The sequence below is a fragment of the Scyliorhinus torazame genome, chromosome 5 (assembly GCF_047496885.1).
Source record: "Scyliorhinus torazame isolate Kashiwa2021f chromosome 5, sScyTor2.1, whole genome shotgun sequence".
NCBI classification, from domain to species: domain Eukaryota; kingdom Metazoa; phylum Chordata; class Chondrichthyes; order Carcharhiniformes; family Scyliorhinidae; genus Scyliorhinus; species Scyliorhinus torazame.
Genome location: NC_092711.1, coordinates 194,212,130 through 194,230,848, shown reverse-complemented (window position 1 = coordinate 194,230,848; position 18,719 = coordinate 194,212,130). Strand labels below are relative to the sequence as shown.

Here is an 18,719-nt window from a genome sequence, read left to right as displayed (position 1 = left end):
CACAGCCCCTCCTCAATCTCTTCCCCCAGCTCCTCCTCCCATTTTCCCTTCAGCTCCTCTACCATCGTCTCCCCCTCGTCTCTCATTTCCCTATATATATCTGACACCCTACCATCACCCACCCATGCCCCCAAAATCACTCTGTCCTGGATCTCTTGCGCCGGGAGCTGCGGAAATTCCCTCACCTGTTGCCTCACAAATGCCCTCACTTGCATATAGCGAAATGCATTCCCAGGTGGCAACCCATATTTTTCTGTCAGTGCTCCCAGACTCGCGAACGTCCCGTCTAAGAACAAGTCCTTCAATTTCGCAATTCCTGCTCGCTGCCAAGATTTAAATCCCCCATCTATCCTTCCCGGGACGAACCTATGGTTGTTCCTTATCGGGGACCACACTGAGGCACCCGTCACTCCCATATGTCGTCTCCACTGCCCCCAAATTTTCAGAGTTGCCACCACCACAAGAGGTGTATTGTGGTGTATTTTTTCAGGGAGAACGGTAACGGCGCCGTCGCCAGTGCTTTTAGACCAGTTCCCCTACAGGACGCCATCTCCAGTCTTTTCCACGCCGCTCCTTCCTCTTCCCTCATCCACTTACATATCATTGACACGTTGGCGGCCCAATAATAATCACTTAGACTCGGCGGTGCCAGTCCCCCTCTGTCCCTACTGCGCTGCAGGAACCCCCTCTTTACTCTTGGGGTCTTTCCAGCCCACACAAAGCTCATAATACTCTTGTCCACCTTCTTAAAAAAGGCCTTTGTAATCAGTACAGGGAGGCACTGGAACACAAAAAGAAACCTCGGGAGGACCACCATTTTAACCGCCTGCACCCTGCCCGCCAATGACAGGGGCGTCATGTCCCACCTCCTAAAGTCCTCTTCCATCTGCTCTACCAGTCGTGCCAAGTTAAGCTTATGCAAGGTTCCCCGGTTCCTGGCCACCTGGATCCCTAAATACTGGAAATCTCTTGTTACCCTCCTCAACGGTAAATCGTCTATTCCCCTGTCCTGTTCCCCAGGGTGCATCACAAACAGTTCACTCTTCCCCATATTCAATTTATATCCTGAAAATTCTCCAAACTCCCTGAGTGTCTGCATTATCTCAGGTATCCCCTCCACTGGGTCCGCAACATACAACAACATATCATCCGCGTATAATGACACCCGATGCTCTTCTCCTCCTCTAAGTACCCCCTTCCACTTCCTAGAGCCCCTCAGCGCTATGGCCAGTGGTTCAATTGCCAACGCAAACAGTAACGGGGACAGGGGACATCCCTGTCTTGTACCCCTAAATAGTCGGAAGTGGTCAGATCGTTGCCTCTTTGTAAATCACACTTGCCACCGGGGCCCTGTACAGGAGCTGAACCCATCTAATGAACCCCTCTCCAAATCCAAATCTCCTCAGTACTTCCCACAGGTAGTCCCACTCCACTCTATCAAATGCTTTCTCTGCATCCATCGCCACCACTATCACCGCCTCCCCCTCCGGTGGGGGCATCATCATCACCCCCAGCAGCCTCCGTATATTAGCAGTCAATTGCCTCCCTTTAACAAACCCCGTTTGATAATCATGCACCACCCCAGGGACACAGTCCTCTATCCTCGTCGCCATCACCTTGGCCAAAAGCTTGGCATCTATGTTCAAAAGGGAAATAGGCCTGTATGACCCGCACTGCAGCGGGTCTTTGTCTCTTTTCAGGATCAGCGATATCGTCGCCTCCGACATCGTCGGGAGTAGTGTCCCCCTTTCCCTAGCCTCATTAAAGGTTCTCGTCAGAAGTGGGGCCAGCAGGTCCACGTATTTCCTATAGAACTCCACCGGGAACCCATCCGGTCCCGGGGCCTTCCCTGCCTGCATCTTCCCATTTCCTTTTACCACCTCCTCCACCTCAATCTGCGCTCCCAGTCCTGTCATCTCCTGTTCCTCAACCTTCGGGAACTCCAGCTGGTCTAGGAAACGCATCATTCCCTCTTTCCCTTCCGGGGGTTGAGCCTTATATAGCCTCTCGTAAAATACCTTAAACACCCCGTTCACCCTCTCCGCTCCCCGTTCCATCTTTCCCTCCTCGTCTCTAACCCCTCCGATCTCTCTCGCCGCCCCCCTCTTCCTAAGTTGTTGGGCCAGCAGCCGGCTCGCCTTCTCTCCATACTCATACTGCACTCCCCGTGCCTTCCTCCATTGTGTCTCCGCCTTACCCGTGGTCAACAAGTCAAAGTCCATGTGCAATCTCCGTCTTTCCCTGTATAGCCCTTCATCTGGAGCCTCCGCACATTGCCTATCCACCCTCAAAATCTCCCTCAACAATCTCTCCCTTTCTTTACCCTCTTGTTTCCCCTTATGGGCCCTTATGGAGATCAGCTCCCCTCTAACCACCGCCTTCAGCGCCTCCCAGACCACTCCCACCTGGACCTCTCCGTCATCATTAATCTCTAGGTACCTTTCAATACATCCCCTCACCCTTACACATACCACCTCACCCGCCAACAGTCCCATATCTAATCTCCAGAGTGGGCGCTGTTCCTTTTCCTCTCCTACTTCCAGATCTACCCAATGTGGGGCATGATCTGAAATGGCTATAGCCGAATACTCCGTTCCTGCCACCTTCGGGATCAGCGCCCTTCCCAGGACAAAGAAGTCTATCCGGGAGTACACTTTGTGGACATGGGAGAAGAAGGAAAACTCTTTACTCCTTGGCCTTGTAAATCTCCAGGGATCCACTCCTCCCATCTGCTCCATAAAGTCCTGAAGCACCTTGGCCGCTGCCGGCCTCCTCACGGTCCTAGATCTGGACCGGTCCAGCCCTGGGTCCAGTTGACGTCCCCCCCCCATTACCAACTTTCCCATCTCCAGGTCCGGGATGCGCCCCAACATACGCTTCATAAAGTTCACGTCATCCCAGTTCGGGGCATATACATTCACCAGCACCACCGCCTCACCTTGCAATCTGCCACTCACCATCACGTATCTACCCCCACTGTCCGCCACTATGGTCTTCGCCTCAAACGATACCCGTTTCCCCATCAGTATTGCCACCCCTCTATTTTTCGCATCCAAGCCCGAGTGGAATACCTGTCCCACCCATCTTTTTCTTAATCTGACCTGATCCGCCAGTTTCAGGTGCGTCTCCTGAAGCATGACCACGTCTGCCTTTAGCTTCTTTAGGTGCGCAAGTACCTTTGCCCTCTTAATCGGCCCATTCAACCCTCTCACGTTCCACGTGATCAACCGTGGGCTCTTTACCACCCCCCCCCCTCGTCGACTAGCCATCCCCTTTTTTAGACCAGCTCCTCACCCGGTTCCCACGCACCCGCTTATCCCCCCGACGGCGCCCTCCCATCCCTCCCATCCCATTCCGTAACAGCTCCCCCTTCCCCTTAGCAGCAGCAACCCAGTTAACCCCCCACCCCCGCTAGATCCCTCTCTAGCTTAGTTGCTCCCCCCATATTACTTCCGGAAGTCAGCAAACTCTGGCTGGCCTCAGCTCCCTTAAGGTATGAAGCATCGTGCTCATATACGCCCCAACGTCGGCTCCCTCTGCCCCTTCGGGAAGACCCAAGATTCTTAAGTTCTTCCTCCTCGAGCTATTTTCCAGGGCTTCCAGTCTCTCCATACACCTCTTATGCAGTGCCTCGTGCGTCTCCGTCTTCACCACCAAGCCCTGTATCTCGTCCTCATTTTCGGCAGCTTTTGCCTTCATTCCACGGAGCTCCATCTCTTGGGTCTTCTGCGCCTCCTTTAACCCCTCAATCGCCTGCAGCATCGGCGCCAGCACCTCCTTCTTGAGCTCCTCCACACATTGCCGGAGGAACTCCTGCTGTTTCAGGCCCCATACCAACTGGCCTCCCTCCACCGCCATCTTGCTTCTCACTTCCCTTCTTTGCCGCTGCTCCAGAGGATCCTCCGCAATCTCTTCTGTCCATTCACATCCGGGGGGACTCCCTTCTATGTCGCCTCACAGTGGGTTTAGCCTTCAAAAATTGCCGTTCGGGCTCCCGATAAGAGCCCAAAGGTCCGTTAAAACGGGAGGTGCCGGAACGTGCGACTTAGCTGGCCATCGCCGCACCCGAAAGTTCCTCCCCATTTCCTTTTAACACCCCCACTGCTCTTCTGTAAATTTTCCCACAAGTAACTCATTCCAGTGTACCTTGGCCAGATCTGCCTTATTTTACTAAAATCCGCTGCCCCCCATTCCAAAACCTTTTTTTGCAACTTATCCATTTCTTCGTTGATAACAATCTTAAATTGTACCATATTGTGGTCGCTATCACTAAAATATCATCCCACCAACACATCAACCACTTATCCGGCTTCATTCCCCAGAATTAGGTCCAGCACTGCACCCATTCCTTGTTGGACTCTCTAAATATTAAGCTAAAAAGTTCCCATGAATATATTTTAAGAACTTCACTCCGTCTATGCACCTAGCACGATGCCCATCCCAATTAATGTTGAAAGTTGAAATCACCTAATATAATTACCCTATTATTATTTTTACACACTATTACGAATTGCGCACATATTTTCTCCTCAATTTCCTGCTGACTACCTGGGGGTCGATAATAAAACCTACCAATGTGGCTGTCCCTTTTTTATTGCTAAACTCTACCCACAAAGGTTCATTTGATGCTCCCTCCAAGGTGTCATCTCTCCTTACTGCAGTAACTGCCTCCTTAACTAATAATAATAATATTTATTAGTGTTACAAGTAGGCTTACGTTAACACTGCAATGAAGTTACTGTGAAAATCCCTTAGTCCCCACACTCCAGCACCTGTACACTGAATGAGAATTTAGAATATCCAATTTACCTAACAAGCACATCTTTCGGGATTTGTGGGAGGAACCTGGAGCCGGAGGAAATCAACGCAGACACTGGGAGAACGTGCAGACTCTGCACAGACAGTGGCCAAAGCCGGGAATCGAACCTGGGTCCCTGGCGCTGTGAGGCAACAGTGCTAACCACTGTGCTACCATTATGCAACGCCTCCTCCTCTTTTACCTGCTTCTCTGTCTCACCTAAAAATTCTATATCCTGGGATGTTGAGCTGCCAATCTGGCCCCTCCCTCAACCATATCTCTGTGATAGCTACAATTTCACATGTCAATCCTCGCCCTTAACTCATCCGTTTTACCTGTAATATTACTGGCATCAAAGTAGTGGCCATCCAGCCTCGTCTTACTCCCTTGTAACATACTACCGCTGTATCCCCTCTTGATTGCTTTTCTGTGTTATGCTGTGTCCCTATTCTGCTATCAGTCTGCATCCCCTCCCCCTGCCAAACTAGTTTAAACTCCTCCCAACAGCACCAGCAAACCCACCAGCAAGGATGAAAGTGAAAATTAAAATGAAAATCACTTATTGTCACAAGTAGGCTTCAAATGAAGTTACTGTGAAAAGCCCCAAGTTGCCACCAATTGAACCATGCTGCTGGCCTACCTTGTTCTAAACCAGCCCTGTGCTAAACCAGCCCCTGATGTTAGTTCCATTCTGTTTCAGTTGTACACCGTCCCGCTTGTACAGGTCCCACCTTCCCAGAAATAGTCCCAGTGGTCCAAAATCTAAAGCCCTCCCTCCTGGGCACCAACACTTGAGCCACGTATTCATGTGTGCTATTCTCCTATTTCTGCACTTGCTAGCACATGGCACTGGGAGTGATCCAGAGATTACAAATCCGAGAGGTCCTGCTTTTTAGTCTACTGCCAAAATCCCTGAATTCTTGATGCAAGACCTCCTCACTATTTCTATCTATGTTATTGGTACTAATATGTACAATGTCCTCTGACTTATCATCCTCCCCCTTCAGGATGCCCTGCAGCCGTTCAGTGACATCCCAGACCCTGGTACCAGGGAGGCAGCACACCATCCTGGAGTCACATTGATGGCCACAGTAGTGCCTATCTGTTACCCTGACTATACAGTGCCCCATTACTATTGCTCTTCTTCTATTTCCCCCCTTCTGTGCCAGAACCTTGGCTCTCTCTGCACTCCCTGGAAGAACCATTGTCCCATTGTTTAAGAGGGGCAGCAGGGATAATCCAGGAAATTATAGGCCGGTGAGCCTGACGTCAGTGGAAAGGAAATTATTGGAAAAGGTTCTTAGAGACAGGATTTACTCACATTTGGAAAGAAGTGGACTTATTAGTGATGGACAGCATGGTTTTGTGAAGGGGAGGTCGTGCCTCACTAATTTGATCGAGTTTTTTGAGTAAGTAACAAAGATGATAGATGGGGGAAAGACAGTAAATGTTGTATACATGGACTTCAGTAAAGCCTTTGACAAGGTATCTCGTGGTAGACTGGTACAAAAGGTGAAGTCACATGGGATCAGAAGAGAGCTGGCGAGATAGATACAGAACTGGCTTGGGCACAGAAGACTGGGTAGCAGTCGAAGGGTGCTGTTCTGAATGGAAGGCTGTGACTAGAGGCGTTCCACAGGGATCAGTTCTGGGACCTTTGTTTTTTGTTGTGTATATAAATGATTTGGAAGAAAATGTAGCTGGTCTGATTAGTAAGTTTGCGGAAAGCACAAGAATTGGTGGAGTTGCGGATAGTGAAGAGGATTGTCAGAGAATGCAGCAAGATATAAACTAGTTGGAGTCTTGGGCGGAGAAATTGCAGATGGAGCTTAATCCGGACAAGTGTGAGGTAATGCGCTTTGGAAGGTCCAATGCATGCAGGTGTGGTGATATGCATATCCAAATACACAAGGGGTTAATGTCAATACACGATGACTAAGTAAACACTAGAGGGAGCACCAGAGACATCATGACATGCAGACATACAGCTAATGAACACATAGAATAGGACACGACCAATGGGGAGTCAAGACACCCAGAGGTGACACTACCACAAGGGGGCAACCCATATAAAAGGACATGCTCTTTCTCTTTCCACAGGCGACACTCAGAGAAAAGGACAGGGGCAGATCAGAAGCATCACACCAACCGCATGGCTTAGAGCAGACTGGTTAGTTAGACTGAGTTACTATAGCAAGATTAGCAGGAGAGTCGAACTCAAGTAGGAGAATTGTTAACTGTTCAATAAATGGGTTAAACATATCTCCAAGTCTGAACCTTCCTTTGCCAGAGCATACATCAAGGAAGCAGCTTATGCTACATGAAGAAGCATACCACAACAGCACGAATTACACAGTAAATGGTAGAACTCTTGCGAATATTGACAGGCAGAGAGATCTGGGCGTGCATGTCCACCGATCACTGAAAGTGGCAATGCATGTGGATAAGGTGGTCAAGAATGCATACTGCATGTTGGCCTTCATCGGTCGGAGCATTGAATATAAAAATTGGCTAGTCATGTTGCAGCTGTACGGGACGTTAGTTAGGCCTCATTTGGAATATTGTGCACAATTCTGGTCGTCACACTACCAGAAGGATGTGGATGCCTTGGAGAGAGTAACAAGTGGTTTACAAAGAACAAAGAACAAAGAAATGTACAGCACAGGAACAGGCCCTTCGGCCCTCCAAGCCCGTGCCGACCATACTGCCCGACTAAACTACAATCTTCTACACTTCCTGGGTCCGTATCCTTCTATTCCCATCCTATTCATATATTTGTCAAGATGCCCCTTAAATGTCCCTATCGTCCCTGCTTCCACTACCTCCTCCGGTAGTGAGTTCCAGGCACCCACTACCCTCTGCGTAAAAAACTTGCCTCGTACATCTACTCTAAACTTTGCCCCTCTCACCTTAAACCTTTACTAGGATGTTGCCTGGTATGGAGGGCATTAGCTATGAGGAGGGGTTAGATAAACTCAGTCTGTTCTCACTGGAATGACAGAGGTTGAGAGGTGACCTGATAGAGGTCTACAAGATTATGAGTGGCATGGACAGTGTGGATAGTCAGATGCTCTTTCCCAGGGTTGGAGAGTCAAGTACAAGGGGGCATAGATTTAAAGCACGTGGGGAAAAGTTTAGAATGGATGTGCGTAGCAAGTTTTTTTACACAGAGGGTGGTAAATATAGGGGGCGGGATTCTCTGAGCCTCGCGCCGGGCCGGAGAATCGCCGCAACCGTGCCACGCTGCCAGCACGCGATTCTTCGAGGAGCAGAGAATCAATGCCATTTGCGCCGGTGCATTTGGTACCTTGATGGGCAGAGCGGGTGTGCGGAAACGGCAGAGTCCCACCGGCGCCATCCACACCTGCTTGCAGCCGGCAGGAACTCTGTGCGCAGGGACGGGGGGGGCGGCCTGTGGCGGGGGCTCCTTCACCGGGGGGGGCCTCCGCTGGGGTCTGGCTCGCGATCGGGGCCCACCAATTGGCAGGCTGGCCTCCCCAGCCCCGGCCCCATTTTGTTACGCGGCAGGCCCCTGAACCCCCACGCATGTTGCGTCGGGGCCGGCGCATTGAGGAAGCCCCCCACGCATGCGCGAGTTGGTACAGCACCATTGCACATGCGCGAGTTGGCGTGGAGCCCAGTTGGCATCGGGAAGGGAGGCGTGAACCGCTCCAGTGCCGTACTAGCCCCCTGTGGGGGCCAGAATCGGTAGTGCCCGCCCCGTTTCGCGCCGTCGTGAAATGCGACGGTGTTCACGATGGGGTGGACACTCTTCCTCCATTTCAGAGAATTCAGCCCAGGGAACGCGTTGCCTGGGGTGGTGGTGGGAGCAGGTACGGTAGCGGCATTTAAGAGGCATCTAGACAAATATATGAATAGGGTGGGAATGGAAGCATACGGACTCCTCCTCCACTGGCCATTTTCTCATCATTGCGATGTTCGTTGCCCAATCATAATTTATCAAAATCGGCACACCAGCAGCACCCCCCCACCCCCACCCCGCCTCCTCTCCAGGAACACTCTCCTCACCCACGGGATCTTCCCCCCTCATACAAGCCCCGAGGTTAACCCGTGCACCTTCCTGGAAAAGGACTTGGGAACAATGAAGGGGAGGTTCTGAAACATGAACAAGAACCTGGGCAGCACCGTCATTTTCACCGTCTGCACACGCCCAGCCAGTGACAGCGGCAACACTTCTCACCACTTGAAATCCACCTTCAATCCCCCCACCAGGCAGGCCAAGTTCAATTTGTGTGGCTGGGCCCAGCTTCGTGCTACCTAGGATTCCTAGACACCGAAAATTTACCCCCATCCCAGGCAGCACTGTGGTGAATTGCCTTTTCACCCCCTCCAGTGCAATCACATCTTTCCTATAATGTGGCGACCAGTATTGCTCACAGTACTCCAGCTGTGGCCTCTCCAAAGTTCTATACAACTCCAACATGATCTTCCTGCTTTTGTAATCTATGCCTCGATTGATATGCCTTTTTCACCACCCGAGTAACCTGCCCTTCTGCCTTCAGAGATCTGTGGACAAACGCACAAGGTCCCTTTGTTCCTCGGAACTTCCCAGTGTGAGGCCATTCATTGGATACTTCCTTGTCACATTACTCCTTCCAATGTGTATCACCTCACACTTTTCAGGGTTAAATTGAGAGTGACACACAGCATGTGGAGAGGGAGAGAGAGTGATCCACAGGACGTGATAGAGAGAAAGATAGAGAGGAGAGTGACACACAGTATGTGATTGAGAGTGAGTTAGGAGAGTGACGCACAGCCTGTGGGAGAGAAAGTGAGAGGGGAGAATGACACACATTATGTGATAAAAGATTGAGAGAGAGGAGAGTGACACAGAGCATGTGATAGAGTAAGTGACAAAAGAGAGTGATGCACAGCATGTGATAGAGAGAGGAGAGAGTGACACACTGCATGTGATAGAGTGTGAGAGGAGAGTGACACAGCATCTGATGGAGAGATTGATAGGAGAGTGACATACAGTATGTGACAGAAAGCATGAGAGAGGAGAGTGACGCACAGCATGTGATAGAGAGAGTGAGAGGCAACAGTGACACTGTTGTGGCCGAAGGTAAGAACTTCACACCCAGCCAGATAGACAGGCTACAACTGGGTTTATTCTACTACTCCTTAATACAATACTCTCCACTCCCCCTCAGGGTCCTCTTCCCCAACCTGCTCCAAGCCAGGGTTTATATTCTGAGGGGGATCCTCCAATTGGGAGGAAGCTCCGCCCCTAATTATCCGAGGAGTTCAGTGCTCTGCCCGGTAACAGGTGGCGATTAGAAAAGTTCCCACTGAAATAGTTCAGAGACTCAAAGAGTTTCCCTTTGGCAGGTAAGTGAACACCTCTCTTCTTCCCAATCTGGTTTCTATAAAAATAATCAGCAAATTCATATTCTTAGGTGTAGGAGGGGAATCTGATACAAAGTAGGTTCAAATCCTTTTGGGGCCGTAACACACACATTATGTGATGGAGAGAGAGAAGAGACACACTCAGCATGTGATAGAGTGAGTGAGGGAGGACAGTGCCACACATCATGTGATAGAGAGGGGGGGGGGGATTGACACACAGCATGTGATAGAGGGAGAGTAGAATAGAGAGAGGAAGGTGATAGCATGTCATAGAGAGAAAGGGGAGAGTGACACAGGTGGATCGAGTGAGAGAATACATGTGGTAGAGATAGAGGAGAGTGGCGCATAACATGTGATAGAGAGAGTGAGTGACGCACAGCATGTGATAGAGAGAGTGAGTGACACGCAGCATGTGAGAGTGAGGAGAGTGACACACAGCCTGAGAGAGTGAAGAGAGTTGTTATAATATACATCAGTACATCATGGTGCAATCACATACACACACTGATGGACATGCAGTAGGACCAACCAGCATACATAACACTGCAGCCAATCACCAGTGAGAGCACAAGCACTATAAAGACAGGGGACAGGAGAGTTCCTGCTCATTCTAGCAGCAGCCAGCTCAGAGCACAGAGCTCACAGCCTGCATCACAGACATTCACCATGTGCTGAGTGCCTCACCGTAGCTAGTGATAGGAAAGGGTCCACAGTTAAGCTGGTATTGCTTATAACCACGTTTACAGTATGTTAGCATAGTTGAACAGTTAATAAAATAGCGTTACATCACTTCCAGCATTGTTGGCTTGTTTGTGAACCAGAACACCCAACACAACATGGTACAAGGAGTGGCCGCAATCTAGCACTTGTGAGACCTACCTGCAACTTCTCAGCATTCTGGCATCCTATAGCATGGAGAACATCGACCCGCCGCCGCCGCTCCGCATCGCTGGCAATCTCAGGGTAAATTGGAAGATATTTAAACAGCGCTTCCAGCTCTTCCTCAAGGCCACGGACAGGGAGAATGCATCAGACACCAGGAAGATAGCCCTTTTTCTCTCCACGGCTGGGCAACATGCCATCCACATCTTTAACTCCCTGACATTTGCGGACGACGAAGACAAGACCAAGTACAAGACGGTGCTCCTCAAATTCGACACACACTTCAGTGTTGAAGTCAACGAAAGCTTCAAAAGGTACCTGTTCCAGCAGCGCTTGCAGGGTAAGGATGAACCTTTCCAGTCCTATTTAACACACCTCCGCATCCTCGCGCAATCCTGCGGCTACGGGCCCACCTACGACTCCATGATACACGACCAGATTGTTTTTGGGGTCATGCAGCACGGTAGCCTTGTGGAGGGCAGCACGATAGCCTTGTGGATAGCACAATTGCTTCACAGCTCCAGGGTCCCAGGTTCGATTCCCGGCTTGGGTCACTGTCTGTGCGGAGTCTGCACATCCTCCCCGTGTGTGCGTGGGTTTCCTCCGGGTGCTCCGGTTTCCTCCCACAGTCCAAAGATGTGCAGGTTAGGTGGATTGGCCATGGTAAATTGCCCTTAGTGTCCAAAATTGCCCTTAGTGTTGGGTGGGGTTACTGGGTTATGGGGTGGCGGTGTTGACCTTGGGTAGGGTGCTCTTTCCAAGAGCCGGTGCAGACTCGATGGGCCGAATGGCCTCCTTCTGTGCTGTAAATTCTATGAATTCTATGTCGCACATCATGCGTCAGCAGCTCCTTAAAGTTAAGCAACTAACCCTAGCGACTGCCATCGAGACCTGTGTCCTGCACGAGAATGCCACCAGCCGGTACTCCTACATACAGGCAGCTGAAATGGCGCGGCAAGGGCCCCATGGGCGGAACGGGTCCAAACAATCGAACACCTCTCGGGCCGCAGTCTGGAGGAGGGCGGCCATTTTGCGTGCTTTCCGAGGCCTCCCGCGCTTGTATGCGGCAAACGAGGGATGGTGACGTGGAGGAACGCGATGCGCAGGCCCGCACCATGCAAGACCGTACCGCGCATGCGCAGTTGCGCAACGAACGCACTGACGTCACGACGTGCGGCTACTTAAAGCGGCAATGCCCTGCAAAATCGCGACAGTGCCTACGCTGTGGCAGGCTTAGCCACTATGCTGCCTGCTGTCGAGCAGCCCAGCCTGCCAACTCGCAACGATTTAACCAGCCTCGCAGGAATGTTCGGACAATCAAACCCACCTTCACCGAGTCCGATCCTGACTTCATGCAGACCAGTGACACCGAGGACAGGGAGCCTTTTCGAGTCGCTGTCATAACCAAGAACAGGCTGTCCACGAATCGAAAGCACCAGCCGCTGTTGGTACACAGCATTGATCTGGACGACGAGTGGTGTGCCACCCTGACGGTCAACCAATCCCAGATCAGATTCCGTCTGGACACTGGTTCTTCCGCCAATCTCCTCGCATGGTCAGCATTTCAAACCCTGGGGGTCAAACCACCAATTCTTCCATCCAATTGCCAACTGGTCAACTATAATGGTAACGTCATCCCCGCCACCGGGTCATGCCAACTCGAGGTGACGCACAACTCGTGAAAAGTCACCCTACCCTTCAAGATCGTGGGCTCCTCAAAGGACTCCCTGCTAGGCGCACAGGCATGCAAGCTCCTCAACCTCGTGCAGCGCGTACATTCCCTCTCTCCAGAGGACACGTCTGACTTCCAAGATGCGGACTTCAGGGCACAACTAAGTGCCATCATCACTCAACACCGAGATGTCTTTGAAGGCATGGGCACACTTCCCTGCACATACAAAATCCTGCTCAAACAGGACACCACGCCTGTGGTTCATGCACCTCGCAGAGTCCCAGCACCCCTCAAGGACCGCCTCAAGCAACAGCTGCAGGACCTCCAGGACCAAGGAGTGCTTTCCAGAGTGACAGAACCAACCGACTGGGTCAGTTCCATGGTGTGCGTCAAAAGCCTTCCAGCAAGCTCCGGATCTGTATCGACCCAAAGGATTTAAATCGTAACATCATGCGGGAGCATTACCCTATCCCCAAGTGTGAGGAGATCACGTGCGAGATGGCTCGAGCCAACATATTCTGGATGCATCAAACGGCTTCTGGCAGATTCAATTGGACAAGTCCAGCAGAAAGCTGTGTACTTTCAACACCCCATTTGGCAGGTACTGCTACAATAGAATGCCATTTGGAATCATATCAGCATCTGAAGTGTTCCACCGTATCATGGAGCAGATGATGGAGGGCAGCAAGGGTGTGCGCGTCTATGTGGACGACATCATCATCTGGTCCACCACCCCGCAGGAGCATATCAGTCGCCTCCAACGTGTTTTTAAGCGAATACGGGACCAAGGCCTGCGCCTCAACAGAGCCAAATGTTCTTTCGGCCAGACCGAACTCAAGTTTTTAGGGGACCACATCTCCCGGTTGGGTGTGCGGCCGGATGCGGACAAGGTGGCAGCCATCACGGCCATGCAGAAGCCGGCGGATAAGAAGGCGGTGCTCAGGTTCTTAGGAATGGTCATCTTCCTAGGAAAGTTCATCCCTAACCTCGCTTCCCACACCACGGCTTTCCGCAATCTAGTTAGGAAGACGACGGACTTCCAGTGGCTTCCCGCCCACCAGCATGAATGGGAGGAGCTCAAGGTCAAGCTGACCACCGCCCCGGTATTGGTGTTTTTCGATCCTGCAAGGGAGACGAAAATATCAACGGACGCTAGCCAATCTGGCATAGGGGCTGTACTCTTCGTCATGGGCCCCTGTTGCCTATGCGTCACAGGCCATGACCCCCACAGAGCAGCGCTATGCGCAAATCGAGAAGGAGTGCCTAGGCCTGTTGACCGGTGTCGACAAGTTCCATGACTACGTGTATGGCCTTCCCCAGTTCACTGTGGAGACCGACCATCGCCCGCTGGTCGGCATCATCCAAAAAGGTCTCAATGACATGACCCCTCGCCTACAACGCATTCTGCTCAAGTTCCGGAAATACGATTTCCAGCTCGTGTACACACCGGGTAAGGACCGACGCTCTGTCCAGGGCAGTCCCCACTCCGTCTGACCCAGAGGGGTTTGTTTGCCAAGTCGACACCCATGTGGCCTTCATGGCCGCCAATCTGCCGGCCACGGATGAATGCCTAACCCACATTCGCCGTGAGACTGCGGCTGACGCCCTGCTACAACGTGTGATGCGCCACATGACTGACGGATGGCTCAAGGGACAATGCCCGCAGTTCTATAATATTCGAGACGATCTGGCAGTCGTTGATGGCGTCCTCCTGAAGCTGGACCTCATCGTGATCCCACACAGCATGCATCACCTGGTTTTAGAGCAGCTGCACGAGGGCCATCTCGGCGTAGAGAAGTGCCGTCGGAGGGCCCTAGAGGCTGTCTACTCGCCTGGCATAAATGAGGACATTGCCAACACTGTGCTCAATTGCCCCACCTATCAGCGGTTCCAGCCGGCCCAACCACGGGAGACCCTTCAGCCCCATGAGCTGGTCACGTCCCCTTGGTCTAAGGTAGGCGTGGACCTGTTCCATGCATTCGGCAGGGACTATGTTCTCATAGTTGATTATTTTTCCAGCTATCCCGAGGTTGTACGCCTGCACGACATCACGTCATCGGCTGTTATCCGTGCCTGCAAAGAGACCTTTGCTCGTCACGGCATCCCACTCACTGTGATGTCGGACAATGGCCCCTGCTTCGCGAGCCAGGAATGGTCCAACTTCGCCAGCAGGTACAACTTTGTACACGTGACGTCCAGTCCCCTGCGCCCCCAGTCAAATGGCAAAGCAGAAAACGGCATCCACATCGTAAAGAGGCTCCTCTGCAAGGCTGCTGATGCAGGATCCGACTTCTGCCTCGCCTTGCTGGCCTATCGCTCGGCTCCACTGTCAATGGTCCTGTCACCAGCCCAGCTGCTGATGGGTCGCACCCTCAGGACCACTGTACCATCCATTCACGTCCCAGACCTCGACCATGCTCCGGTCCTTCAGCGGATGCAACAGTCTCGAGCGCAGCACAAGGCGGCGCATGACGCTCGAGCGACTGATCTTCCTGCTCTAGCGCCAGGTGACAACGTCCAAATCCATCTTCCGGAGGGTGGCTGGTCTGCGACTGCTGTGGTTCTTCGGCTGGTGGCAACCCGCTCATTCCTGGTTCATCTGCCTGATGGCTCCATTCGCCACCGCAATCGGCGTGCCCTTCATCTGGTTCCACGCTCGCTACGCGATCCTCCACCGGTGCCACGCCCTCCTGTTGTCCCCAACCTGGACTTTGTAGAGCTTCCGGATACTCTGCATCCTCCTCACTTGGCCGTGGCCCGGCCCGATCCTCAGCCGGTGGCTCCTGACCCACCCTTGAGGCGGTCAGCCCGAATTCGTCGCCCACCTCAGAGACTTGATTTATGAGCCTTGCAATGTTGGACTCAATGCTTTGTTCTTTCATCCTGTTTCAGCATTTCACTAGTTTGTTTATTGCATTCGTTATTAGTTTTCTTTTTCTTTTCTCTGCACCAGGCACCTTCCCGTCTATATAGACTAGCCTCATGTACATAGTTATGTAAATACTGCACACACATGGTCAGATACACTCATTACACATTATTTATTCTCACATAGGCACATGTTCTTTGTAAAAAAGGGGGATGTCATAATATACATCAGTATATTATGGTGCAATCACATACACACACTGATGGACATGCAGTCGGATCAACCAGCAGACATAACACCGCAGCCAATCACCAGTGAGAGCACAAGCACTATAAAGACAGGGGACAGGAGAGTTCCCGCTCATTCTAGCAGCAGCCAGCTCAGAGCACAGAGCTCACAGCCTGCAACACAGACATATTCACCATGTGCTGAGTGTCTCACCATAGCTAGTGATAGAGAAGGGTCCACAGTTAAGCTGGTATTGCTTATACCCACGTTTACAATATGTTAGCATAGTTGAACAGTTAATAAAATAGCGTTACACCACTTCCAGCATTGTTGGCTTGTTTGTGAACCAGAACACCCAACACGACAAGAGTGACACACAGTATGTGATAGAGTGAGTGAGGGAGAGTGACCTACAACATATGATAGGAATAGAGCGTGACGCACAGCATGAGAGAGAGAGTGGGGAGAGTGACACACAGTATGCGTTAGAGGGACGGAGGGAGCAGAGTGACACACAGCATGTGATAGAAAGTGAGATGAGAATGACAGCGTGTGATAGAGAGTGAGGGAGAATAGTGACACACAACAAATGATATAGAGTGAGAGAGGAGAGTGAAACACAGCACAGAATCATAGAATCACACAATTACAGTTTATTTATCGCAGGAACAAATATGTAACATTCAGTAAATACAGCTGCTCAATGACAGGTTAGGTAAAGTCACCATAGTCCCAGATGACAATATTAACAACAAGCTAATACCGGACTCCCCCTTTAACTGCCGCATCCTCTACCCACACATGAGACAGACAAACATGGACGAGTGGAAAAGAGTAGAAATAATAAGGATTAAGGTCAAAAGATAAGAGTATTTGCTTTGGATATTGAGTTCTTTAGTGCATTTCCATCACAGTATGAGTGGGTTAAAGTCCCTGGTATACAGCCTGTACCAATCTTTCCTGATGTTTAGCAGTATATCTTACTCACAGCTTTTCCAGGAGAGGCCCTTGGCTTCACATCAGCCTGGTCTACAGAGCGAGTGATCAGGTCCTGGGACGGGATTCTCCGACCCCCCGCCAGGTCGGAGAATCGCCGGGGGCTGGCATGAATCCCGCCCCCGCCGGTTGCCGAATTCTCCGGCACCGGATATTCGGCGGGGGTAGGAATCACGCCGCGCCGGTTGGCGGGCCCCCCCCCCCCGGCGATTCTCCGGCCCGCGATTCTCTCTGCCTGCATCAGCCTTTCCCACCAGCTGGCGGGGCGGAAATCAGTCCAGCGCAGGCCTAGCCCCTCAAGGTGAGGGCTCGGCCCCCCAAGGTGAGGGCTCAGCCCCCCAAGATGCGGAGAATTCCGCACCTTTGGGGCGGCGTGATGCCGGACTAATTCGTGCCGTTTTTGGTGCCGGTCGGCGGACATCGCGCCGATTGCGGAGAATCCTGCTGCAGGTCTCTGCCTGCAACAGCCTTTTCTGCAGAGAGAGTTATCAGATTCTGATCTCTTCCTAAATCAGCCTTTTCTGCAGAGAGAGTTATCAGATTCTGGTCTTTGCCTGCATCAGCCTTTTCTGCAGAGAGAGTTATCAGATTCTGGTCTCTGCCTAAATCAGCCTTTTCTGCAGAGAGAGTTATCAGATTCTGGTCTCTGCCTGCACCAGCCTTTTCTGCAGAGAGAGTTGGTTCCCACGGCCTTTTGGTGAGAATTTGCTGGTTATTTCTGTAGAAACTAGATTGGGAAAAATCTTATCTCTTACCTGTCAACGGGAAACTCTTTAGGTCTCTGAGCCATTTCAGTGGGAACTTTTCCAATCACCACCTGTTATCGGGCAGAACACCACCTTTTAGGCCAATTCATTGGCCACCTGTTAAATTGAGTGATGACAGATCTCCCCTGCTGCTGACATCCTCTTGCATTAAAACACGGGACACTTTGCCTTAAAGACACGTATCCACAAATAAAACATGAAACGGCAAAAATAAAAGAAACCCCCAGGCTGCCGGCAAAATAGCAAATCCCGACAGCAGAGAATTCAGCCCAAGGAGAGAGTAACCAAGCGTGTGTGATAGAGCAAGAGTAGGACTGAGCGAGTGATGGAGTGAGGGCAGCATGGTAGCATAGTGGTTAGCACAGTTGCTTCACAGCTCCAGGGTCCCAGGTTCGATATCCCGGCTTGGGTCACTGTCTGTGCGGAGTCTGTACGTTCTCCCCGTGTCTGCGTGGGTTTCCTCCGGGTGCTCCGGTTTCCTCCCACAGTCCAAAGATGTGTGGGTTGGGTGGATTGGCTATGCTAAATTGCCCTTAGTGTCCAAAAAAGGTTAAGTGGGGGTTACTGGGTTACGGGGATAGGGTAGATAGGGACTTGGGTAGGGTGCTCTTTGCAAGGGCCAATCCAGACTCGATGGGCTGAATGGCCTCCTTCTGCACTGTAAATTCTCAGATTCCCTGATAGGGAGAGAGTATGACCCTGGTCGAAATTGGGAGAGTCTGACATGATTTAAGTTATGTTGTTGGTTTGTTTAGTTGACTTTTTTCATCCCCTAGGTGTATGTACAAGATATCATTCAAAATCAGCTACCCGATGAGCTGTACCACATCTTGAATTCAATGAACGGACACCTGTACATTTGTGGTGATGTTACGATGGCTCAAGATGTTGCAAAAACTGTCCAAGAAATTATTGCGAACCAGGGAGACATGAGCTTCAATGATGCAGCAACCTATATTGCAAAGCTGAAGGTAAGCAAGTCGCTTATCTGCTGGCCTATCAAGTGACAATATTACAATGCTGTAGAAAATGGTGAGAGGTAAATATACCATTTGGTTTGGAGTCCAAACAGATGACCATTTTAAAATGACCAATATTCAAAGGTGATTTGAGATTTCAAGGAAGTTTAGCATCACT

The 18,719-nt window shown here is 51.2% G+C and overlaps 1 protein-coding gene across 1 annotated transcript in view; it reads left to right on the top strand.

The window, feature by feature from the left end:
• LOC140420857 (nitric oxide synthase 1-like) overlaps positions 1-18,719 on the top strand; it is a 514,337-nt gene that overhangs the window by 478,673 nt on the left and 16,945 nt on the right. The window contains exon 25 of the mRNA XM_072504947.1: positions 18,359-18,553. Coding sequence (XP_072361048.1) covers positions 18,359-18,553 — 195 coding nt within the window. The remainder of the gene's footprint in view (positions 1-18,358; positions 18,554-18,719) is intronic.